This window comes from Rhinatrema bivittatum, chromosome 2 (assembly GCF_901001135.1).
Source record: "Rhinatrema bivittatum chromosome 2, aRhiBiv1.1, whole genome shotgun sequence".
NCBI lineage: Eukaryota > Metazoa > Chordata > Amphibia > Gymnophiona > Rhinatrematidae > Rhinatrema > Rhinatrema bivittatum.
The window spans coordinates 189,385,680-189,412,632 of NC_042616.1; the positions used below are offsets into that span (position 1 = coordinate 189,385,680).

The 26,953-nt window shown below is 43.3% G+C and overlaps 1 protein-coding gene across 3 annotated transcripts in view; it reads right to left on the minus strand.

Annotated features, from left to right (window-relative positions):
- The window catches only part of THSD7A (thrombospondin type 1 domain containing 7A), an 862,000-nt gene that overhangs the window by 111,697 nt on the left and 723,350 nt on the right, over positions 1-26,953 (minus strand). For all 3 annotated transcript variants that reach the window (XM_029588974.1, XM_029588975.1, XM_029588973.1), the window contains 3 exons: positions 15,998-16,176; positions 11,785-11,790; positions 5,214-5,347 (listed from right to left, as the gene is read on the minus strand). In XM_029588974.1, coding sequence (XP_029444834.1) covers positions 5,214-5,347; positions 11,785-11,790; positions 15,998-16,176 — 319 coding nt within the window. The remainder of the gene's footprint in view (positions 1-5,213; positions 5,348-11,784; positions 11,791-15,997; positions 16,177-26,953) is intronic.

Consider the following 26,953-nt stretch of genomic DNA (forward strand, 5'->3'; position numbering starts at 1 on the left):
CGTGAGCGCATAGATTTGTGCGCGCAACCTGGTGCGCACAAATCTATGCATGATTTTATAAGATGCTCGCGTAGCCGCGTGCATGTTATAAAATCCAGGGTCGGCGCACGCAAGGGGGTGCACCGAGATCTAGGGGAGCCCCAATGGCTTTCCCCATTCCCCCCATCAAAAATCGGAGCGGCCTTGGAGGGAACTTTCCTTCCACTCCCCCCCACCTTCCCCTCCCTTCCCCTATCTAATGCGCCCCCCAGCCCTACCTAAATCCCCCCCTACCTTTGTTGTCTTAGTTATGCCTGCCTCTGACATGCGTAACTTGCGCGCGCCAGCCGGCTGCTGGCGTGCGATCCTCCGGCATAGCCGCCGCCGGAGGCCTCGGTCCCGCCCCTGGACTGGTGGCCCGCCCCCATCCCCGCCCCTTCCCGCCCCTTTTTCAAAGCCCCGGGACATACGCGCATCCCAGGGCTTATGGGCGTCACTGAACCCATGCGTAAGTTACGTGTGTAACCCTTTGAAAATCTGCCCCTATGTGGAACAATCTGTTTGGTGGCATTTAGCATGTTTATTGAAAGAGGAAGCTATGCTAAAGTTTTGTTTTGTGTGTCACTCAAAAGAGCAAACTGTCTTGTAAAATGTATACTGTACACAATCCTGGTCAAGCATGTAAAGCAGTTTAAATATATTTTAGCCAAATTGCTACTGAACAATAATGTCAATGTTCATGTTTTTTCAGCAATGCATTCTGTGTCATTGTAGTCTTAAGCAACTCCAGTGGATGATTCTATTTGAAATATAATCTTGTCAGACCTACATACAGCAGATTAAAGAGGATATTGATAAAATGAATGCACACGGGCATTGATATAATGTTTGGTAGATTAAATTCTTTTGGCAACCTATTGCACTCTAATTGGCATTTTCAAAATGACACCAGTAGGTATACTTATTACACTATCAGGTACATTTTCAAAAGGATTTAAACATGTGAATATAACTACTATTGTAGCAATTTTCAAAAGCCATTTACGCATCTAAAATGCACTTACATGATGAGCAAATCCTATGGACAATTCAATGGCATATATTATAGCAATTTTCCCAAGCCCACTTACTCAAATAAAGTGCATTTACTCATGTGTGTACATGTTTTTTTAAAATCAGGCCCTATAACCATAAGGACAGATTTTGTTTCTACCTCCCTCGGAGGGAACTTTCCTTCGGCCCCCCTACCTTCCCCTCCCTTCTCCTATCTAACCCACCCCCCAGCCCTACCTAAATCCCCCCTACCTTTATTTTTTTATTTATTGCGTGTGCCAGCCAAGTGCCGGCGCGTGATCCCCCAGCACGGCCACTGTTCTGGAGGCCTCGGTCCTGCCCCTGCCCCACCCATGGTCTGCTCCGCCATGCCCCACCCCTTTTTTCAAGCCCCGGGACATACGCGCGTCCCAGGGCTTGCGCGCGTCGCCGGGCCTATGCAAAATAGGCTCGGCACGCACAAGAGGGGTTTGAAAGGGTTACGTGCGTATATTACGTGTGTAACCCTTTTAAAATCCACCCCATAGCTTTTTTCCCAAATTAGGCAATGTCAATGAAATTGCCTAATTCAGAATGGTTTGGGAGCACGCACTAACCCCAATTGTATTCACTATCTCAGCCAGGTTAGTGCACACTAACCCAAAAATCGGGGCCCCTGGAAAAAAAAATCCAGAACTGCGGGAAAAACAAAATTTCCGCGGGGGGGGGCCCGAAACGAAGCCCAACACAAAATTTCTACCCAAAGCACATCTCTAGTGCAAATCCATCAGCCTGCATCCGGGGACATGGCTATTTTATAACTTGCGTGCGTATATGCGGGCATGTTATAAAACAGCCTGACCATGCACACATGTGCACCATATTTTAAGTGGATGCACACAAGTGCATAAAGGGCCGGATTTTAAAAGCCCTGCACGCGTAAATCCGGCTGGATTTACGCGCGCAGGGCACTCGCGCGCTGGTGTGCCTATTTTGCATAGGCCGCCGGCGCACGCATAGCCCCGGGACGCGCATAAGTCCCGGGGCTTTGTAAAAAGGGCAGGAGGGGGCGTGTCTGGGGGCATGTCCGGGTCAGGGGGCGGTTCATGGCGCCGGCCTGGGGGCGTGGTCGAGGCCTTCAGACCAGACCCCGGGTTGGGTGATGGCGCGCCAGCAGCCCGCTGGTGCGCGCAGATTTATGCCTGCTTTCGGCAGGCGTAAATCTGCCAACAAAGGTAGGGGGGGGGTTTAGATAGGGCTGGGGGGGTGGGTTAGGTAGTGGAAGGGAGGGGAAGGTGAGGGGAGGGGGAACAGGCAGCGCGCACCGGGCTCGGCGCACGCAGGTTGCACAAATGTGCACCCCCTTGCGCGCGCCGACCCCAGATTTTATAAGATATGCATGGCTATACGCGTATCTTATAAAATCTAGCGTACTTTTGTTCGCGCCTGGTGCGCGAACAAAAGTACGCGCTCGCGTAAATTTATAAAATCTACCCCAAAATGCACACAAATGCCACTTCTACCACATAAATCAGGGGATTTTAAAAGGGGTCTGTGCCAGTGCCATTTCCATTTTTACTAGTTCATTCCCAGTTAAGACATAGGTCCTCCAAACCCCCCATGGTTTGATAATCTTCACCCACCCCAGCTATCCCTGATCCTTAAAACCCTGCTGATCTGCCTTTTTATCATAATGTTTGTAACTTACACAGCATCCATAGCAGAAGTAAAGTTACGTGCAAGGGCCTTGGTGAGAGTTGGATTGCGTAATTATTTACACACACATCTCTGGTTCACACTCCAAAACAACCATGCCCTACCCAAATTATGCCCATGCCCTACCCCTTTTGGAAAACGTTTAAGATGTGTGTACCTCAGCGTTTACATGCATATCTGGGTGGCTTTAGGAATCTGCTCGGCGTGCATGAGCCCGACATATTCATGCATCCCCTAATTAATGCATGTGTTAGGTTTTTAAAATTCACCTTAATGTTGCTTGGATGTTTTGTAAGTGGACTGTCTGAAAAACAACCAGGACATATGGGCTTTTTCATGAACAGTAATGACATCTTTATGGAGAATGAGAAAAGAAGAGGCTCATACCTCCAAAATGTGTTGTACAGTCTCTCTTCTTTACTGCAAATAAGTCAGTCAAGGAAAATTGGACAGACTACTGTATATTGTAATATTGGGATAATTTTGAAAGAAATAGTGGTATGGTATTGTAAAATGTGTCTCTTTCAAAAGTATGGAGGTACTGTGATGGATTATCAAAATGTTTAACAAGCTAAGGGGGTTATTTTCCAAGCCGCGTTATGGGCATGAGTTAAGGTGTTTTCACATGCGAAAAATGCCTTAACCATACACCATAATGCATGGTGCAATGCTAATTTAGAAAGGGGGAGGAGTTTAGGGTGGGATGGCTGGCCAAGTGGGCTGGCTTTGCAATGCTATATTGTACATTTTTAATGTGGCAAATAACTATACCTTTTTTTGTTTGTGTTAAGCTATGCAATATGGCATCATTGCACTTTGTGATGTTTTCACAAATAGCTTTTTTGATATTTTAAGCTGAGAGAGAGAGAGAGAGAGAGAGAGAACCTATCTACAAGGCCCTCATAGTAGTTAGGTATTTTACCTCTATATGAGGCCCACCTAGTAACTAGAGGTGAGGTTTAGGTAGGAGTTAGGGGCCCCTTTGACATACAGAGTGAAACGTACGAACAGAACAGTACACTCTTGTGAAGATTTGATGACCTTCGGAGTGAGGAAACTCACACAAAGATGAAATTTGTACAATGTTCTCTCAACCTAGCTTGATGGACTCTCAACCTGGGAGAGCCAGTCTCTCTCTCTCTCTCTCTCCCCCCCCCCCCCAGTGGTTGTAGGTAGGAATTGCAACAATTGTGGTACTTACCACAAAGTGTGAAAAAGTTATTGCAGTCTGCGGTAATACCTGTGCTAAGTTAGCACACTTTGCGATAAACAGCCTATTACCATAAAACATGCCCCTTTTCCTATCACATGCGATATTTAGTGCATTTTGATAAATCCAGGCCTAAATTTGTAAGGTAGATAAAATTTGATGATTTAATAGGGGGCAGTGCCAGTGGCATGGTTAGGTTGGTGGATGGAACTTAACCACTTATTGCTGATTTTCAGTGCTAGCTGATTATTTTAGCTTGTTAATTGTGGGCAAAAAAATTGCAGGCTGAAATCCAACTTATCAACTTTTGACTAGCTAGATTTAAGGTAAATTTCAGCTGCAAATCTAGCTGCTTAGGTTTGGCTGAAAGTTTATGTATTTAATGCTTATGTATTTCCTTTTGGGAATCTTTTTTTCTATTTATTTCATTGCAAGTAGAATAAATAAAGAAATGTTTTTACGTATTTTATTTTATTTTAACCATTGTACATCGCCTAGATGGTCTGGATAAGCAATTCAGAAACAGTAATAAAAAAGATAAGCAGTTAAAATTAGCTTGTTATCTTTGCCGCTCACCAGTTCTTTGAAAGTTGATCCCACTGTGTATAAACACACCTTTTGGTTTGAAGAGATACTGTAAGACAGCAGGAAGATGCATCCACAATGTAAAAATATCAAAAGGGTTAACGACTTTAGGATGAGGAACTGTAAATATAATGTGTTTGTCTTATCTCTAATTCCCTCAGCCATGTTATAAAATACTCCTGATTTAAACCATTTATAAAGATCTGATGAGACGTTCAGAACAGTATAACATTTTCCCACTCAGGGGCTCTTAGATCTCACTAACAGGTCCTTAGTTATTTTTCAAAACCAAGGGTAGATCATTGCTCCACAATACACAGGGCTGCAAAATTTTGATAAATGTTTATTTTTATCTTCTTTGCTCTTATTCTTTGTCACGTTTTGCTTGGTAAGAAATGTAGCTATTTTCCCCAGCTCCTGCTTTTTTTTTTTTTTAATCTTTTTTAAGTCCATTCTATGATATGTGCTGAAAATTATGTCTTAGCCTATGCAAAAATAAAAAACAAAAAACAGCTTGGATGAACCTATTGCTGAAATGTGTAACGTTGATCAGTGTATATATATATTTCAGATCTATTAAGAGTAGGAAAAAAAGGTGTGCCTACTCTTAATGCTCATGCATCATCAGGCCAATGCTTCAGTATGATGGCGATGGAAAATGTGAGCTCTAAGTAGCTTTAAATGCACCAACCTCACTTTTCTGGTTTGTACTCCTTCTCCACAGTTCTCTTTTAGGTCCACATTAGTCACTTTGCAAACACTCCATGGCTCTGTAATCCATATATACTGACTGCAGTCACTGTGACATGGAACCACTTCATAAACCTAAAGCACACCAGAAGATATCAGACTTTCTACATGGACATGAAGAAACAAATTTACAACAGAAAAATATATTCCTTAATATAGTGAGTTCAAATATGAAAGAGCTCACCAAAAAATGAACCTTTCATGCTAGTATAACAGAATAAAAGTTTCCACCACTAAGCATATTTAAAATGCTGCAAACATTTAGATTAAAATGATTAATCTATTATCTACTTTCCTTTGATTACATTTATGTACACAATAATGCCTGAGGCTCCAGAAAATAATTTCATTGCAAGATTTAGTTAAATCAGACCACTGCGGCAGAGCTTGATTGATTATCAGAAAGCCCCAAGATGAAAGAATTTCCTTCTACACTCACTTGCAGTCCATGTTTTACAGAACACTAAAATGTGAATTTTAAAAGCCCGACTTGCGCATCACTTGGGGGTTGTGCGAATAAGTTGGGCTTGCGTACGCTGAGCAGATTTTAAAAGCCGGCAAGATATGCATGATCTCCTGCAGGATGCACATCTAGAAAGCTTTCAAAAAAGGGTAGGGCATGGACATTTTGGGGCACGAATCTGTGATGTGTGCATAAATACTTATGTAACCTGGTGCATGCTGAGGCCCCCTGCTGCATACCTTTATTCTTGCTATGGATGCCGTATAAGTTATAATTTAAAGAAAACTAGGTAGATCTGTAAGGTTTTAAGGGTCGGGTCTAACTGGGAGAATGAAGGCTATCAAACCAGGGTGGATTGGAGGACCTATCTCATAGCTGGGTGATCTGGGGATGACCTGGGAAAATTGAGAATGGTGTCAGCGCATGGTTCTTTAAAATTCCCCAATCTACACGGTAGAAGTGGGATTTGTGCGCACGTGTGTGTGCCCATGTAAAATCTGGCACACGTCTGTGCACGGCTAGGCTATTTTATAACAAGCACGCATGTGGGGACTCAGCTGAAACTTCAGTTAATCGAAGAAAAAAACAGTTGCTTGTAGATGACAGGGATGGTAACTTTAATACTGGCATGTAGGCACACATGTACGTGTGTTCATTGACCCGCATCCAGAGATGTGTCTATTTCCTAACATATATGCATATATGCGCTCATGTTATAACATAAGCTGGATGCACGTACGTGTCCTCACAATTTTAAATGGACGCGCGCATGTGCGTGCAAATACCACTTTTTCTGCATAAGTTGGGAAATTTTACAAGGGACATAAGCCGACGCCATAGCTAGTTTTCCCAGTTTGTCCAGTTAAGGGATAGGACTTCCAAATTCCCCTAGTTTAAGAACTTCCCTTCCCCCCTGTTAGCCCTAATCCTTAAAGCCTTGCTGACTAGCCAAGATTTTTTGTTTTAATACTTACACCCCATCCATAGCAGAAGTAAATTTATGCACAGGGGATTCCAGCGTGTGCAGGGTCACGAATGTATTTCCGCGCATATTTCTTGGCAAGGCCCCAACATGGCCACGCCCCCTTCCCAGACCATGCCAACACTACACGGGCCCAGGACAGCCCCATTAGGCACAGTCCCGCTGAAACGCACTCCGGGATCTGACCAGCCCGTGCAACCTGCTGCTGCTCTGGAGAACGAGTAAGTTTAAAAACAAAAAAAATCTAGGGTAGTTAGGGGGGTTTTAGGGGGTGGAGCTATTGGGTAAAAGGGAAGCAGGGTAGGAAGAGGGTTTAGGAAGTTCCCTCCCAGTCCGCTTCTTTACTGGAGTGATTGGGAAGGAACTAGGGAAAAGGCCTATTCTGTTGCCGCATGCATCTACTAAATTCCCCCCTGCTTATGCTCATAAGACGGCACTTGCGCTCACATGTGCGTGCTGATATAAAGTCGTACACGCATGTGCACGCGGGTAATGAATTTTATAACATGCGTGTGCTAGCTGCCAACGTGCACGTCCCGGGATAGTGCTAATGGCCACAGTCCCGGCTGGCTTCCGTCCTGCCCCACGCCTCCCTGCCCTGTCCATGCTCCTGGCCCTCCCCTTTTTCAGGGTCCTGCACTTGTACGTGTAGCAGGACTTACGCACCTGGCCGGGCCCTTTTGAAAATGTGCACGGCGCGCAGAGGGCCCGGCCACGTGGGCAAGTCCCAATTTTTATGCATGGCCCTTTAAAAATAGGTCTTTATATTTCCCAAGTCCAACTTGATAATGGTTTATGGCCTTTTCCTCCAGGAATCTGTCCAAACATTTTTTTAAATCCAGCTACACTAACATCTTCCATCACATCCTCTGGAAACTAATTCAAAGAGCTTAATTATGTGTTGAGTAATGAAAATATTTTCTCCTATTTCTTTTAAATGCACTACTTAGTAACTTCATGGCGTGTCTTCTAGTCTTTATACCTTTTGAAAGAGTAAACAACCAATTTGCTTTTACCTGTTCCATCTGCTCATTCTTTTATAGATCACTATCATATCTCCCCTCTGTTCTCTCTTCTCGAAACTGAAGAGTCCTAATCTCTGAAGCTTTTCTTCGTAGGGGACTTGTTCCATCCATAGAAACATAGAAACATAGAAATGACGGCAGAAGAAGACCAACCGGTCCATCCAGTCTGCCCAGCAAGCTTCACACATTTGTTCTCATACTTAACTGTTTCTCTTGGCTCTTAGTAACCTTATGTTCTAATTCCCTTTTCACCCCCACCATTAATGTAGAGAGCAGTGCTGGAGCTTTATTTATTTAGTCACCTTTCTCTGTATCTTTTCTAATTCTGCTATATCTTTTTTGAGATGTGGTAATCAAAATTGTACACAGTACTCAAGGTGTGGTCGCACCATGGAGCGATATAGAGGCATTATGAAATTTTCTGTTTTATTCTTCATTCCTATCCTAATAATTCAAAACATTCTATTTTGTTTCTTGACTGCTGCCGCCACTGGCTTTGCCACTACTTAGATGGATAAATCAGAACTTATCCAGATAAACAGGAGCAGAACACTACTTAGTTGGATAAGTTGGAATTTAGCTGGATAGGTGTGGGTAACTGGTATACGTGTATATTTTTACTTCTACTTTTAAAGTTTTATTTGCAAGTAGATTTAACATGCATATATTAAATGCATTCATGCCCTGCAAGTTGGAAGTCTTTCTAACACATGCATAGCAATGAAATTACCAGTTTACCAATTTGTCTACCAATTCACCTAATCCATCTGCAGGTCATTGTGACCCTTCTAGCTCTTCTGGTCCCCCCATTTCACCCACCCAGTCATTATTTCACTTTTAAGAGGTTTACGATCACTTTGTATATCGAGCAGGAGTAAACATATGTGATAAAGGTGCCACATTTATATCCATAAAATACTTATAAAATAGCAACTTGCTCACAGAAATGCTGGTCCAGCCCCAGAACCCCCTTGGCTTGCCCCTTTTATTACTTGTGGACCCTTATCTACACGTGCATGTTGAGATTTCTAAAATAGCATATATACGTGTATATGCTACTTTACAGGAGTATCTGCTAATTTTTATGTGCATAACGTTTGAAAATTCACCTTTTAGAGTGGAAGGGGTTGGAAGGGACTGGCAGCTTCTCACTAGGGGAGTGAATTTTCAAAACATTTACATGTGTAAAATTTGCATTTATGGACATAAGTAGCTTGTACTTGTGTATATGCTATTTTATAAACATCAAAAGTACGTGCGTATTTTCAGTCTTGTGTGCACGTTTACATGCAAAAAAGAGGTACACAAGCAAAGAGATCTATGTGCACACATTTTGCAACTTATTTGCATAATTTTATGCCTACTAATTATCCTCTGCAATTGATATAAGACTTACCTAGTAAAATATATGAAAATAAGATTTGCCATACTAGGTCAGATGTCCATCAACCCCAGTATCCTGATTCTGTGGCCAATCTAGGTCACAAGCAGATGGTAGGATCCCAAAAGGTCAATAGATTCCATACTGTTTTTCCTAAGTCTGACTTAATAATGGTTATGGACTTTTCTTCCAGGAACGTGTCCAAACATTTTTTAAATCCAGCTACACTAACAGCTTTTACCACATCCTCTAGCAATGAATTCCAGAGTTTAATGTTGAGTAAAAAAAAATTTTTCCTATTTTTTTTTAATGTATTACCTAGTAATTTTATTGTGTGTGCCCTAATCTTTGTACTCTTTGAAAGAGTAAACAACCGATTTGCATTTACCCTTTCCACTCCACTTATTATTTTATAGACCTCTCTCATATCTCTCCTCAGTCATCCCTTCTCCAAGCTGAAGAACCCTAACTTCTTTAGCCTTTCCTCATAGGGGAATCATTCCATCCCCTTTATACTTTTGGTCACCCTTCTCTACATTTTCTAATTCTGCTATGTCTTTTTTGAGATGTGGTGACCAGAAATGCACACAATATTCATGGCTGTTTACTATTGTTTGAGTGGGAGTTCTGAGTGAACTGAGGGTAGATCAGAGCGAAGAACTGGAGAAAGACTAGATGAGTTGGTGGAGGTTTGGGTAAACTGGTGATTTCAATTATGCGCACATGTTTTAAAATATACTGATTTCCACGCATAAACAGGATTTTATGTGAGCTAAGTCACAATTTTTTACACAGATAAAATATATGCATTTATGTTTTTAAAATAGGTAAGAAAATTAAGTGCTTTCAATGCACTGCAGATATTAATGTGTAAGGAAACATACACATGCATATTAGGGGGGTAGACATACATATAGGGGTAGATTTAAAAAATTTGCGCGAACAAAAGTACGCTGGATTTTATAAGATACGCGCGTAGTCGCGCGTATCTTATAAAATCCGGTGTCGGCATACGCATGGGGGTGCACATTTGTGCAACCTGCGTGCGCCGAGCCCAGCGCGCGCTGTCTGTTCCCTCCGAGGCACTCCGATTTCGGAGCGGCCTCGGAGGGAACTTTTCTTCATCCTCCCCCCACCTTCCCCTACCTAACTCACCCCCCCGGCCCTATCTAAACCCCCCCCCTTACCTTTGTTGGCAGATTTACGCCTGCTAAAAGCAGACGTAAATCTGTGCGCGCCAGCAGGCTGCCATCACCTGCCATCACCTGACGCGGGGGCTGGTCCGGAGGCCTCGACCACGCCCCGGGCCGGCGCCACGCCCCCGGAACGCCGCAGCACGCCCCCGAAACACAACGTCATTTCGCCCCTCCCCGCCCCCTTCCCGCCCCTTTTACAAAGCCCCGGGACACGCGCGCCGGTGACCTATGCAAAATAGGCGCGCCGGCGCGCGAGGGCCCTGCGCGCGTAAATCTGGCCAGATTTACGCGCGCAGGGCATTTAAAATCCACCCCATATTTTATAATCTGCGTGTACCTGATACAGTTAGGGGTAGATTTTAAAAAATTGTGCGTTCGCGTACTTTTGTTGGCGCACCAGTCGCAAACAAAAGTATGCTGGATTTTAGCAGATACGTACGTAGCCGCGCGTATCTGCTAAAATCCAGGATCGGCGCGCGCAAGGCTGCCGATTTTGGGCAGCCGGCGCGCGCCGAGCCGCGCAGCCTGCCTCCATTCCCTCCGAGGCCGCTCCGAAATCGGAGCGGCCTCGGAGGGAACCCTCTTTCGCCCTCCCCTCACAGTGGCAAAGTGACCTGGGTAACTGCAGTTGAGTATATTCAGCAGGAGACTTGTCCCATGGAATATCCAGGTGACTTTACCTGGAGGGAGGCGTAAATCCACGCGCGCCAGCGGGTTGCTGGCGCGCCGAGACGCAACCCGGGGGTGGTTCCGGAGGGCGCGGCCACGCCCCCGGACCGCCCCGGGCCGAAACCATGCCCCTGGGCCCGCCCCCGAAATGTCGCGTCCCCCCCCCCAAAAGCCGTGTCGATCGGCCCCGCCCCCCAACACGCCCCCGACAAAAAACCCCGGGACTTACGCGAGTCCCGGGGCTCTGCGCGCGCCGGCAGGCCTATGGAAAATAGGCCTGCCGGCGCGCAAGGCCCTGCTCGCGTAAATCCAGGCGGATTTACACAAGCAGGGCTTTTAAAATCCGCCCCTTAGGTTATAAAATACTGTAGTAGATCACTGCACAGCCATGCACGAGTGTATAGGAGGCCACGTGGAGTTCTTTGAAAGTTCTCCTCAGAGTACTTGGGAGGATGGGAATGCTGGAATTGGGTTGCAGCTGGCCTGCCAGATGTTTTCTCCCCCAATAACAGTGGCAAAGTGACCTGGGTAACTGCAGTTGAGTATATTCAGCAGGAGACTTGTCCCACGGAATATCCAGGTGACTTTACCTGGAAAACTTTGCTGTTTGCAGGCTTACTGAAAATGGAAATTTTGAATTCCATAAAAAAAAAAAAAAGGAGATAATTAATAAACTTGGAGGAAATATTTGTAATCAACACTATACAAATTCCTTGCCCAAGAAAAAAAAATCTGAAATCATACATAAAACAAGGATGACAGAAACGGGAAATAAATCTATGACAGTCAAGCTTACCTGAGCCTGGTCCAGGTATAATCCAAGACAGAGGGCCAGCAGGCAAAGAGAAAGAAAAAAAATAGTTTAGCTACAGAGCACAGCACAGGCACTAAGATTTTCAGCAGATAAATAATTTATAAATGTCTTTCTATAAAGCCCTGAGATGAGATAGGTAAATCAATGCTTGTATGAGAATGTCAACTTAGGGCCATTCTTTATCTATAGGGAAAATAAATAATCTTAGTTAATCAGTTCCTTAATTTCACATTTGGCTTTACATTTTGTTTGGTGTTCTATTGTGCTCATGTCACAAAATGTTCCATTTTAGTCAGTGTGGCTTTGCCACAGTTGGCGGTGGCAGTTGTGCAGATTTATTAAATATCATAGGTAATAGTGGTTTTAAGCATATCAGTCGAAGGCTTTATGGTGAATGACACAGAGTGGCACTGTGCCAGACTATTATCAGGCTCCTCAGTTTTTCCTCTATTAGGTACATTCCACCAAGGAGGATTATTGAGGCTGGTGGTGGGGGAGGATGAGTGAAGTTGGGGTAGAGGGAATACTGGGAAATTATGAATTTGGGGAGAATGAATGAGGTTAGTGGATCACTGGGGGAGGATTAGAGAAGTTGGGGAAGCACTGGAACAGATGAGAGAAACTGGGGAGGGGCAGTATTGGAAAGGATGAATGAGGCTAGGATAAGGAAACACTGGAGAAGGGAGATGAAAGATTGGGAAGAAGAAACAGGGACAGGGAAAGATGGAGGAATGTGGTTCAATGAGGGATGGATATAGAAGGTACAAGGCTTAGATGCAGAAGAGAGCCAGAGAGGGATGAAAAAGATAAAGATATGTGTGGAGGGGGAGGTGGGAGGGGGAGAGGGGAGTGGAAATGGGGAAGGAGAGAATGGCTCGGAGCAAAGGAGATGCAGGTTAGAGATTGAGAGAGGAGGTGCAATGATATAAAACAAAGATGGAAGGTGTGCAAAATAGGGATAAGTAAAAGGCCCAAAATTAGAAGTAAGATGAGAGAGAAATGTTAGCAAGACACGTGGAAGAGGAAAGAGAGAAGGGGAAAGGAGAAGCACATGAGGAAAGGTAAGATGGAAAGAAAACCAGGAAAAGAGTTGAGAAGATAGAAAAGAGGAAAGATTGCAAACCATTTGATGGACACAAAGGCAGAAAACAGTTTTTGTATTTGGTAATCACTGGAATATGTACCACTTTGCAGTGTTAAACAATTATATTTTCAACATATTTTTAATTATTTAAAACTGTATGTGTAATCACTGACAAGTGCTCTACTGTTCAACTTAAATATTTTTAGTATAATATTTTAGCTGATGACTAGAAAATTTGGCTGGCTTCCATATTTTGGGGAATATTTGTAGCCCTGCTCAAGCACCATGCAGAGAGGGTCTAAGCTAACGTTTATTTGTATTTATTTGTATTTAATTAATTGCCAAACAAAAAAGATTTAGGTGATACAAAAATCAAATACCAAGACACAAAAATTACAATAAAATACAAAAATAATACAGTATGATACAAATCAAATAAAGCAATAAATTACAATATAATGCAAAAGAAAAGTACAGTACAGTACAAAGAAGTAAATATGCAGTAAGAAAAGAATAAAGTTATAAAATAGTATTAAAAATTAAATGTATCATAAGGCTCACATAGTAAGAAAACAATACAAAGACCCTAACCCACCCCCCGGCCCTATCTAAACCCCCCCTTACCTTTGTCGGCAAAGTTACGCCTGCTTTCAGCAGGCGTATCTTTGCGCGCGTCGCCGGCAGCCCCGATCCGTCCTCCGGTCCCAGGGGCGTGGTCCGGAGGCCTCGACCACGCCCCCAGGCTGGCGCCACGCCCCCGGGCCTGCCCCCAGGCCCATACCTTTCTGAGACTTACAAAATTTCCAAACTGCACTTCAATCTCTGACTTCAATCAACTATTGCAATGCTTTATATATCGGTGTCCCATATACTACCATTAAGCCTGTCTAGTTAATTCAAAATTCTGCAGTAAGGTTACTTACAAACATGAGCAGACAAGAACACATCACCCTAATCCTTCAGTGCTTGCACTGGCTTCCAATTGAATACTGGATACAATATAAACTGGCACTCCAGTGTATAATTTATTACACCAAGTCAATTCTCCATGGGTCAGAGGTACACTTAAAATGTATGTTCCAACTAGATTTCTCTGATCAACCTCCCAATCTCTACTCGAAATTCCATCTTTAAGTCTAGCTAGACAGTCTTCCACCCATGAAAAAGCATTCTCACTTGAATGTCCCATGCCAAATACTTTTTGATTACCAGAAATTATTCTTGAGCATTCTCTTTTTGTGGGATATTAATCAGGAAATCATGAATATCTGGAAATATTCGCCATTTCGAGCCAAAGAAGACAGGGGCAGATTTCCCTTTCCCCAACCCCTCCCCCAAAAATTAAAAGAGATTTGTTGAGATATAGGGTCCCACCCAAAACCTTGACCTCCCCCTGATTCCCCAAGTTATACAAAACCTTGTTGGTTTCTGGTGGAAAACCCCCCCCCCCCATGAACCCCTGTTTCATGACTGCACCGGACCTTGCCCCAGTCATGTGACTAAGGCAAGGTCAGGTCAGCACCATTTTGAAAAATATTGCTGACTGGGCCTGGGGCTAGAGAGCACCCTGGGTGCCAATGTTGGAGCCTGTTTGCACTTTTGAGGTTAGAGGGTGGGGAAGGTGGTTCAGGGGGGTAGGGGGTTGGGGGTTGGGTTTCCTATACAAACCAACAAGGTTTTGTAAGGCTTGGGGGATCAGGAGGATGGGGGAGGTTTTAGGAGGGACCTTATATCCCAATGAATATGTTTTTATCATTGGGGGGGGGGGGGGTTGGGGGGGAATGGGGGAACCATGCTAGGACATTATAAATTTGAAATGGGGTGGAGGACACACTTTATTGATTTTTGACAGGGTTGAGGGGCCATCATTGGTGCACGAACAAGGCATTCTTCTTTTTTAAACTTGGCATGTCAGAGCTATTTGAGTGGTGGCCCCGGGGTGCGCAGCGGATTGGCTTTGATCCTCCTGCACATTTTCTGTTTTGAGCCAGATTTTTTTTTGGGCAGTCCCATGAGTTCGGGGCCATCATTGCACTTAAAGGGCCTCAGCTGCATTGTTTTGCCCCATGGCGTTTTGCTGTGAGACAAAACAACATGGCAATACAGCTGCTATGTTTTTCAGCACAGGGACCCAGTATTACAGCCCCCCCCCCCCCCACAATAGTGGATTCCCTCCCACGAAAAAACATTGCGGCTTAGTGCATCTAGATCAAAATTAGCATGGCTTATTTTTTGGAAAGCAAGGAAATACAGTGGTATACAAATACTTTTTTTAAATGCCTGATTGATTTTAGTCTCTAATAACTATAATGACTGGTTTATGATATTTACTGAATTGTGATGTGCAGAAAGCTCTCTACATAGCTAAACCACATATGATCCTAAAGACTTTATGAAACTGATTTCCAGCCAACACAGTATCAACCTAGTTACCATTAGAGGGCAGTGCGGTTATGCACATACTTCTCTTGACTAGTGTTTGCAGCACAAAACCGGCATGGGAAGCTTCCCCCTTTCATTCTATAGTGTCAAGAGTTTAATCTGAAACAATTATTAGCCACATTGTTCATTCGTGCCCCCTTATTTCTAATGCAGATCACATTAGTAACAATATTTGTTTTGATAAACAGCCATTTAATTTTTTATAAAACACGATGGTGTGTTCCCACTGTAATTTGATTACAAAGATTATGATAGCAGTTCACGAGTAACACGATCTAATGACTTCTTACATGAACTACCTCTGTAATAAAACCATTAGTAGCTTACTAATTGACAGCAGAATATTTCGTATCAGATCTTTAAAACAGAAGGCATAGTTTTCTGTGTTGAGAACGCAGCAAGATGAGCGGTATGCATTCTATTTTTGTAACGGTAATGAGAAAAGAAGATAATAAGTCATTCAATTCTGAGGCACATGGAAGGTCTCCCAGAAAGTAAATGCCCTCCTTGCTTATTTGTGGAAAAGCTGAAACATCACTGCAGTTATTTCTGAGAGATAAGTGCATTGGGCAGCAACTGCAGGAGTTGCATTAGCTTATTAATACAGCAGAAGTCATGAAAATGATTTAAAAAAAATTAAGATGAATTCATTCATGCAAACGCACTTACCTGATTGACATGATCCAGCTTTGGGCAGGGCCTTCCTCCATTATACGGTTTCTCGCGAAGCCATTTAGAGCGAACCTTCACTCCACTTCCACAGGATTTACTACAGCGGGACCAGCTGGACCATTCACTGAGTTTGCAATCAGAGGGGCATGGAATGATACACGCTTCCTCTATATAATCTGAGAGGAACACTCAGAATTAAAACATGTATTGGTCATGCTGCCACTCTTTTTAAACATTTCTAGCTCATTTCATGGACCTTGAACAAGAGGGCTATTTTAATCCAGTCTCATCCTGTGCACCCTGAATATCTAAATACTCTTTTGGCAACAGCAAAAACAACAGCCAAGCATCCAAAATACTAGCCAATAAAAATTTGAATACATCAAATTTCAGAATTCTGGTGGTTCTGTTTTAATTTACACTGACCACTGCTTTTTTCTATTATTTTCAAGATATAGAAGGGATATTATGGATATTTTATGTTTTAGCTTTAGCTAAACTGAGTTGTTCAGATTAACAAAACCATCTAAATAAAGAATAAAAAGAGAGAGAGAGAGAGAGACATACATGTATACGTTTGTATCTAAAAATATAATGAACTGAAGATACCACTGAACTGAAATTTAGACATTACAATATACATTATTAATATATATTTAAGAAGCTGATATGCAGCCAGCTGTGTCCAGATACAGTAACTCTATGCAGATATACAGCCTAAAGCCGCACCAGCTGAATATCCGGACTAAGATTATCCAGACAAGTTTGTCTAGGTAACTTTAGGCCTTCAGGGTGGCGCTAAATAAAAACCAAATATTTACGCTGCCATGACAATGTAAAAGCATGCCTTGGGAATATCCACAGTGCTGCTTTTTCGCCTGGACAGAACTTAGGACAACAAATTGTTTTAACTTAAAAGGGGACAAATCTACCCAAATTCATTTTGGTAACCAAAAGCCAAATGCAGCAATTTTGTTAGTCCTGAATTTCAACTATTCTAAAAAAAGACATTCAAAGAAATTCAAGAAGGCCTTGCAAAAAAATATGCATATTGCATAAGAGGACGGACCATCATAGATGCATCATAAATGCCTTCAACCCCACCCAAGGACCTGTCTCCCATAGCTAAATCAACAAAATATTGTACTCCATGTTTGAACATTGAGATTATACAGAATATAAGTTATTTTCAAATAAATAAACAATTATTAGCCAGATAGACTAATATCTCACTCCCAGGAATAAGCCAGTGCTTATTCCTGGGAGTGAGATACAAGAACTACATCAACTATTGAGGATCAGTCGGGTACGTGTGACCCAAACTGGCCACTGTTGGAGACAGGATGCTGGACTCAATGGACCTTGGTCTGACCTAACATGGCATTTCTTATGTTTTTAAGACTCATTATCCTCTTTACTTAAACAAACTTCTAAAATGTGGTAAATTTAATAAAACTAACCCTCAAAACTACAGCCTAGTTTCCAATATGCCTTTCCTAGTAAAGGTCTTAGAAAAAGTAGTCTGAAGTCAACTACTCAAATATGTGACAAAGATCAATGATATACACCCCAGGTAATCTGGATTTGGGCAGGAATTTAGTACAGAAACAGCTCTGGCTGCACTTACCAATGAAATTACGATCAAAATTGATTCTGATATGAGTGCAGCTTTTGATGCTATTAATTCGCGATATGAGTGCAGCTTTTCACCCTATTAATCATTTCATGTTTTTATGATATTTGCAAGATCTGTGGTTTATGAATACTGTTTTAAAATGGTTGTATCTAACTGATCAGGTCTTTAGAGTTCCCCAGAGAGTTTACAATCTAAAGGCTAGATTTACTAAGGCTTATTCCTCATTCTGAGTCTATGGGAATAAAGCTTAGCAAGGCCCTAGGTTTGTATCTAAGACAATGGAGGGTGATGTGACTAGCCCAAGATCAGAAGGAACCAGAGGTGTACTAGGTCCACCCCAGGTGGCAACAGGGAGCTCCTGCGGTGACGTGGAACAGTGACGTGGCAGGGGAAACCCCGCCAGCAAAGGCAAGGACCTGCAGTGGCAGAGGCCAGCGGCATTTCCTGGAGCCAGCACAGTGGCAAAGATCAGGCCCAGCACTGTCACCGGTGCTCCGGAAGCTAGCAGCAGAAGAACAGACCCAATGTTGCTGCTGGAGCCGGCGGCAGAAGAGGCCGTGTGGTGCCACCGCCAGCCGAAGAAGGGAGAGACTGGCTCTATGAGAGTGTTAGTGTGGGTGCGTATATGAGGGTGTGTGTGTGTATGAGAGTGTGTGTGCATATGAGGGTGTGGGGGTGTGTATGAGGTGTTGGGGTGTGTGTATGAGAGGGTGTGGGGGTGTGTGTATGAGACAGTGAGTGTATAGAAGAGTGAGTGTGTGTGTGCCTGCATATGTGTATGAGAGGGTGCCTGTGTGTGGGGATGGGGGTGAGAGAGAGGAAGCATATGTGTGTGTGTTCGTGAGTGAGACAGGAATCGTGTGTGAGAGATACAGAGATAGTGTGTAGGTGTGAAAGAGAGACGGAGGAAACGTGTCTGTCTCTTTCACACACACACATGCACTCAAACTCCCTCTGTCTCTCACCAAGCATGTATGTGTGAGAGACAGAGGAAGAATATTTTGTTTGTGTCTGTGTGTGTGTGTACCCCCAGCTTATGATAATCTCAGGGTGACAGGTGTGGAGAGTGGGGGATTTTTAAAATCCTGATTAGTTTTAATTACTGGCTGTTATTTGATGTCTGCTGTTTTGAAATATTTTATTGATGTTTAGGAAATTTTTAAAAATTTGTATAGGAACTTCTAATTATTGAATATTATTCTATTCATCAGCTGCTTTAAAATGTATATTTTTTTAGTATGGTTTTACTATTCTGATTGATTTATATTTCTTGATTATATTGTTTTGAGGAATAGTGATTTTTGGCTTTTCCATTGTTACACTACATACAGAATTTGGCTTGTGGTTTCCAGTTCAGTTTTGGTCTGCATGTGTGTGGGTATGTGTGTGTGTGTGTGTGAGAGAGAGAGAGAGAGAGAGAGAGAGAAAGTGTGTGTGTGTGTTAGCGTGTGAGAGAGACACAGAGGAAGCATGTGGGTATGTGAGAGAGAGAGAGATGGAAGAAGAATGACTGTGTCTGACAGAGACCCAGAGGAAGTGTGAGTGTACCTGAAGACTGGAGGATAGCTAATGTAACCCCAATATTTAAAAAGGGCTCTAGGGGCGATCCGGGAAACTACAGACCGGTTAGCCTGACTTCAGTGCTAGGAAAAATAGTGGAAAGTGTTCTAAACATCAAAATCACAGAACATATAGAAAGACATGGTTTAATGGAACAAAGTCAGCATGGCTTTACCCAAGGCAAGTCTTGCCTCACAAATCTGCTTCACTTTTTTGAAGGAGTTAATAAACATGTGGATAAAGGTGAACCGATAGATGTAGTATACTTGGATTTTCAGAAGGTGTTTGACAAAGTTCCTCATGAGAGACTTCTAGGAAAAGTAAAAAGTCATTGGATAGGTGGTGATGTCCTTTCGTGGATTGCAAACTGAGACAGGAAACAAAGAGTAGGATTAAATGAACAATTTTCTCAGTGGAAGGGAGTGGGCAGTGGAGTGCCTCAGGGATCTGTATTGGGACCCTTACTTTTCAATATATTTATAAATGATCTGGAAAGAAATACGACGAGTGAGATAATCAAATTTGCAGATGATACAAAATTGTTCAGAGTAGTTAAATCACAAACAGATTGTGATAAATTGCAGGAAGACCTTGTAAGACTGGAAAATTGGGCATCGAAATGGCAGATGAAATTTAATGTGGATAAGTGCAAGGTGATGCCTATAGGGAAAAATAACCCATGCTATAGTTACACAATGTTAGGTTCCATATTAGGTGCTATAACCCAAGAAAGAGATCTAGGCGTCATAGTGGATAACACATTGAAATCATCGATTCAGTGTGCTGCGACAGTCAAAAAAGCAAACAGAATGTTGGGAATTATTAGAAAGGGAATGGTGAATAAAACTGAAAATGTCATAATGCCTCTGTATCGCTCCATGGTGAGACCGCACCTTGAATACTGTGTACAATTCTGGTCGCCGTATCTAAAAAAAGATATAATTGCTATGGAGAAGGTACAGAGAAGGGCTACCAAAATGATAAGGGAATGGAACAGCTCCCCTATGAGGAAAGACTAAAGAGGTTAGGACTTTTCAGTTTGGAGAAGAGACGGCTGAGGAGGGATATGATAGAGGTGTTTAAAATCATGAGAGGTCTAGAACGGGTAGATGTGAATCGGTTATTTACTCTTTCGGATAATAGAAAGACTAGGGGGCACTCCATGAAGTTAGCATGTGGCACATTTAAAACTAATCGGAGAAAGTTCTTTTTTACTCAACGCACAATTAAACTCTGGAATTTGTTGCCAGAGTATGTGATTAGTGCAGTTAGTATAGCTGTGTTTAAAAAATGATTGGATAAGTTCTTGGAAGAGAAGTCCATTACCTGCTATTAATTAAGTTGACATAGAAAATAGCCACTGCTATTACTAGCAAGAGTAACATGGAATAGACTTAGTTTTTGGGTACTTGCCACGTTCTTATGGCCTGGATTGACCACTGTTGGAAACAGGATGCTGGGCTTGATGGACCCTTGGTCTGACCCAGTATGGCATGTTCTTATGTTCTTATGTTCTAAGAGAGGTACAGAAAAAGAGCATGCGTGTTTGTGTCTCTATCACACACACACATGCTCCCTCTGTCTCTCACCAAGCATGTATGTGTGTGTATGAGAGAGAGGGAGCATAGTATGTGTGTGCACATCCAGTCTAAAACAATTTTGGATGACAGATATGGAGAGCGATACATTTTAAAATCCGTATTAGTTTTAATTTATGGGTATTATTTGATGACTCTACTGTTTTGAAATATTTTATCAATGTTTAGGAAATTTTAAAATTATATATTGGGGTTGGGAGTGCCAAAGAAGTATCTATACCAGGTGCGCCTCTGCAAAGAATGGCAGTGGGACTTCAACCCTGACTTCCCTAATTCGTAGTTCACTGCTTTAACCACTAGGCTACTCCTCCATGAAGCCAAAGATTATCCAATACTGTATGGAGATCTGCAGGGTTCCATTTTATCATCAACTTTTTTTAAACTCTCTTTGGTCTCCTAGCTATGTTAATCCAGGATCATGGATTTAGTGGATATTTTTATGCTGATGACCTTCAGCTTGTTGTTTTTACTTACTCATGCTATCCAGTTGCTTGATCGTCACTTTATTCCTGCTTGCTGGCATTTGTGGCTTGGGTAAAAGATCACAAACTGAAGTTAAATCCTTCAAAACCAGATGCACTTTTGATTAGCAGAACAAATCAGCCCCTTGATATTTTACATAAGCTAATGGGTATGAAGATCTACCCCCAAAAATGGAGTTATTTCACTGGGAGTCATCTTAGACCCTAAACTATGAACGTTCATATTTCTACTGTTGGGAAAATATTTTTGTAGTAGGAAAGGCCTGGAAATATTGGTTCACTCATTAATCCTTACTAAATTTGATGATTGCCATATCCTTTATCAGAGCTGTATAAGTTGGCAGATCTGAAGGCTTCAGTTAATTCAAAACATGGCAGTCAGATTGTTGTTTGTGCAATGAAGGTCAGTTTCTCCTTTATTGATATATCTTCATTGGCTCCCCGTTAATTGTAGAATGATGTTTAAAATCTTCTGCCTACTCAATAAAGATTTACCTTCAGATGTTCTGCAGTATTTGCTTAACCATTTATGTAGGCCTGGAATTGTCAATCGGCCCTATAGGCCTGTGCCTAGGGCAGCAGAAACCTGGGGGGGCAGCAGTCTGGCTGAAAATTTGCTGCTTTTCAGCTGTGCTGAATCTTACTCAACAGAGAACAGCCCTCTGCTTCCTGATATTAGAGAGGGAGATGCAAGGAAGAGCAAGTCCAGAGCATGGTAGGGACCCCTCCCTCCTCTCCTCCCTACATGCTGTAATTCAAATCCTCCTTTCCTTGATCTTAGATTCTATCCACCAGATCCTGAAACCTCCCTTTCCCTCCCTATCTCTTCCTTTTCCCCAGATCCTGGAACCCACTCCCCAACTCTGCCTAATCTTTCATCAGTCCAAAACCTTTCGTCTCTCTTCTCTTCCCCCATGCTAGATTCCTAATCTTCCCTATCTCCCACCCCGCTCATTCCTAGTCCTCTTTCCTTCTCACACTCTTCCCCCTTTCTCCTCCCCCCCATTCCTGATCCACCTCCCTTCCTCTCCCCATCCCTGAGATCTCCTCCCTGTATTGATACTTGAGATCACTTTTCTGCACTCAATACAAATAAAATTATACATATTATTAATTAAAGTGTAAAACAATTTTTATAATGTAATATAAATGATGGAAATGTTTGACAATTTGCTCAGGATCTACTCCTGAGCTGCCACAGGAAGCTAGGGGGCTGTGCCTTAGACCTTCTGCTCCCTGTTGTCCAACATTGAGGTGGGGGAATGGAAGGGGAGTGGCAGGGGACAACTGTACCAACAGTGCCCAGGGGTGCCAAAATCCTTATCAGCTGACACCTTTGCATTCTATGCAGCAGGATCTACTTTACTTCCCTCACTTTCTACCATCAGGTTGGAACATACTAACCTTTCTGTATTTAGTTATCCAGTTACTTCATTTTGCAATTGCACGCCTTTAATGATTAGAAAAGAAAAGAACTACTTAAAGCTCTGTAGGAAGTAAAAAAAACAAACTGGTTTTCACAAGACGATGAGCAGTTGGCTAATTACTTTGATATCACACTGGGTGTTCTGGTTATTTGAAACAGTCTCTTAAATTTTGTTTTATTTTAAAGTTTGTTCTTTTACTTGTAGCCCCCTTTTTTTGTGAGTGTCCTGAATTAAGGGCTACACAGTTGTCCCTGATCACAAACTCCCTTTCTCTCTCCCTCAGTCCACAGGCCCCAGGTACGTGGGTCCTTTTCAGTGGTGGGAGGCTAAGACTCAAGACAAACCACGAGGGGAAACAATCTCTCTGTCTCTTTCTCTCTCAGATGTATTCACAGTTGGGATGTCCTTGCTTTAGGGGGGAACCTTGTATGCTCACACCAGAGCACTGGACACGCTGGTGGGATGTTCCAACAAACATCTTACTGCAAAACCCAAATACCTTCAATCCAATTAGCAAAAACAATCTCCAACTGATCTTCACAACCTTCAAAACTGTACATCTTGTCTCAGAGCTGCACAGCTGAATTAGTGTCCCTTGGCACTGGGAAACAATCCCAACACTCCCAAGTGAGAGAATGAATGTGGGATTCTGATGGGGAAAGGGATCTCCTATCCTATCTCTGATGTTTCTCTTGGACCTCTGGGTTAGAAAATCTGAACAAATTAAAAAAAACCAAACAAAACCTTCTCTCCTTCTCCCGGGCAGGAACTCGAGGCAAAAATTCCTCCCAAACAAAACTGGAACAAAATCTTCTCCAAATCTCCCCTCCTCCTCTCTGGCATGACCCTGCTGTCCTCCTAGTATTGCAGGCAGGGAATCACAGCACTTTCTCCTGATCTCCTCCTGAGGTGGGACTGGGCTCCACACAAAAACTCTTTACAATTCCCTGAGACACTCCCCGCCAGACCGAGGGGGTACTGGTCAGAAATATGCCTCTTCCCAGGTACCAGGCTTTGGGGACCAAAGATGGGGAAAACTCTTAATGCTTTCCTGCTTCCTCAAAACTCAGCTCAAAACTGCCAACTAAAAGTGCACCATTCCTCCTCGTGCTCTGCCTGCCTTTATACAGGCTGGCTGACCAATCCAGGCATCCTCCCGGGAGGTGTCAGCAAGGGATGGTCTGCAACCTACCCTTTCTTCCTAACCAATCCTAGCCCAGTTAACAGCTTGGTCCTCCAAACCCTCCCTGGTTTGATAGTCTGCACTCCGCCCAGTTACCCCAGGCCCTTTAAACCCCCTGCAAAATTGTTCTCTCTTTTTATTTTCCAACTTGCACCTCCTCCGTAGGAGAAGTAAACTTACGTGGCAGGGGATCTGAAAGGCTCATGTCCCACTCAGACCTTGCCCACACCCTGTCCCCTTTTTGAAAACGTTTGAGATGTACGTTCTGTGTTCACTAAAGAGGACCCTGGAGAAGGACCGTCACTAGTTAACAAGAAAGTGGAGGGGAATGGAGTAGATGTAACTCCATTTACAGTAGAAAATGTATGGGAAGAGCTGGTGAAACTGAAAGTGGACAAAGCCATGGGGCCTGATGAAGTTCATCCCAGAATAATGAGGGAGCTCAGAGATGTGCTGGCGGGTCTGCTGTGTGACCTGTTCAATAGATACATAGAAACGGGAGTGGTGCCGAATGATTGGAGAAGAGCGGTGGTGGTCCCACTTCACAAGAGTGGGAACAGAGAAGAGGCTGGTAACTACAGACCGGTTAGCCTCACTTCGGTGGTGGGAAAAGTAATGGAGTCACTGTTGAAAGAGAGAATAGTGAACTATCTACAGTCGGGAGAATTGCTGGACCAGAGGCAGCATGGATTCACCATTGGAAGATCCTGTCAGACAAATCTGATTGACTTTTTTGACTGGGTAACCAAGGAATTGGATCAAGGAAGAGCACTCGATGTCATCTACTTGGATTTCAGCAAAGCTTTTGACACTGTCCCACACAGGAGACTGGTGAATAAAATGAGAAGCTTAGGAGTGAGTGCCGAGGTGGTGGCCTGGATTGCAAACTGGTTGATGGACAGAAGACAATGTGTGATGGTAAATGGAACTCTCTCTGAAGAGAGAGCGGTTTTAAGCGGTGTACCGCAGGGATCGGTGTTGGGACCAGTCCTTTTCAATATCTTTGTGAGCGACATTGCGGAAGGGATAGAAGGTAAGGTATGTCTTTTTGCGGATGACACTAAGATCTGCAACAGAGTGGACACGCCGGAAGGAGTGGAGAGAATGAGACGGGATTTAAGGAAGATGGAAGAGTGGTTGAAGATATGGCAGCTGACATTCAATGCCAAGAAGTGCAGAGTCATGCATATGGGGAGTGGAAATCCAAATGAACTGTATTCGATAGGGGGAGAAAGGCTGATGTGCACGGAGCAGGAGAGAGACCTTGGGGTGATGGTGTCTAATGATCTGAAGTCGGCGAAACAATGTGACAAGGTGATAGCTAAAGCCAGAAGAATGCTGGGCTGCATAGAGAGAGGAATATCGAGTAAGAAAAGGGAAGTGATTATCCCCTTGTACAGGTCCTTGGTGAGACCTCACCTGGAGTATTGTGTTCAGTTCTGGAGACCGTATCTCCGAAGAGTCAGAGACAAGATGGAGGCGGTCCAGAGAAGGGCAACCAAAAAGGTGGAAGGTCTTCATCAAATGACTTATGAGGAGAGATTGAAGAATCTAAATATGTACACCCTGGAGGAAAGGAGGAGCAGAGGTGATATGATACAAACTTTCAGATACTTGAAAGGTTTTAATGATCCAAAGACAACAACAAACCTTTTCCGTAGGAAAAAAATCAGCAGAACCAGGGGTCACGATTTGAAGCTCCAGGGAGGAAGATTCAGAACCAATGTCAGGAAGTATTTCTTCACGGATGGTGGCATTCCACGGATGGTGGCATTCCACCTTCGGAAGGGCATTCCAGGCATCCAGGTGGATGCCTGGAATGCCCTTCCGAAGGAAGTGGTGAAGACCAGAACTGTGAAGGACTTCAAAGGGGCGTGGGATAAACACTGTGGATCCATAAAATCAAGAAGCCGTCAATAAAGAGTGGGTGGCTCGCCAGAATGACGGCTACTGCCTGGAGATAATACCCTTATTCAATAAACATACACATGGTTACTGTGACTCCAACATCACTCTAAGCTACAACAGCAAGAGGAAATGTGGAAAAAAGGATTCACACTCACAAAGCAGGGAGTAGCTGGCTTGTTACGGCGGTTACTACCCCAAACCAAATAAGCCTGATACTTCACTTTCAATGCATATCCAGCATAGCTCTCTGCTTCAACGGCAGGGGAGAAGAAAAACTGATACTTCATGCATATCCAGCATAGCTCTCTGCTTCAACGGCAGGGGAGAAGAAAAACTGATACTTCACGCATATCCAGCATAGCTCCCTGCTTCAACGGCAGGGGAGAAGAAAAACTGATACTTCACGCATATCCAGCATAGCTCCCTGCTTCAACGGCAGGGGAGAAGAAAAACTGATACTTCACGCATATCCAGCATAGCTCCCTGCTTCAACGGCAGGGGAGAAGAAAAACTGATACTTCACGCATATCCAGCATAGCTCTCTGCTTCAACGGCAGGGGAGAAGAAAAACTGATACTTCACGCATATCTAGCATAGCTCCCTGCTTCAACGGCAGGGGAGAAGAAAAACTGATACTTCACGCATATCCAGCATAGCTCTCTGCTTCAACGGCAGGGGAGAAGAAAAAAGGATTTGCACTCACAAAGCGGGGAGTAGCTGGCTTGTTACGGCAGTTACTACCCCAAACCAAATAAGCCTGATACTTCACTTTCAATGCATATCCAGCATAGCTCTCTGCTTCAACGGCAGGGGAGAAGAAAAACTGATACTTCACGCATATCCAGCATAGCTCCCTGCTTCAATGGCAGGGGAGAAGAAAAACAACCAATAAGGGCTGAATAACATAGTCTGGGTAAAACAAACAAGCATGGGTGTAGCTTGCTTATTGCGGCGGTTACTTCCCCTACTACCCCTAACTAATCAAGCTTCATATTTCACTTGGATGCAGATCCATCACTGCTCTCTACATTAATGGTGGGGGTGGAAGGGAAATAGAACCAAAGAGCTAAGAGAAACAGATAAGTATGAGAAAAAAATGTGTGAAGCTTGCTGGGCAGATTGGATGGGCCATTTGGTCTTCTTCTGCCGTCATTTCTAT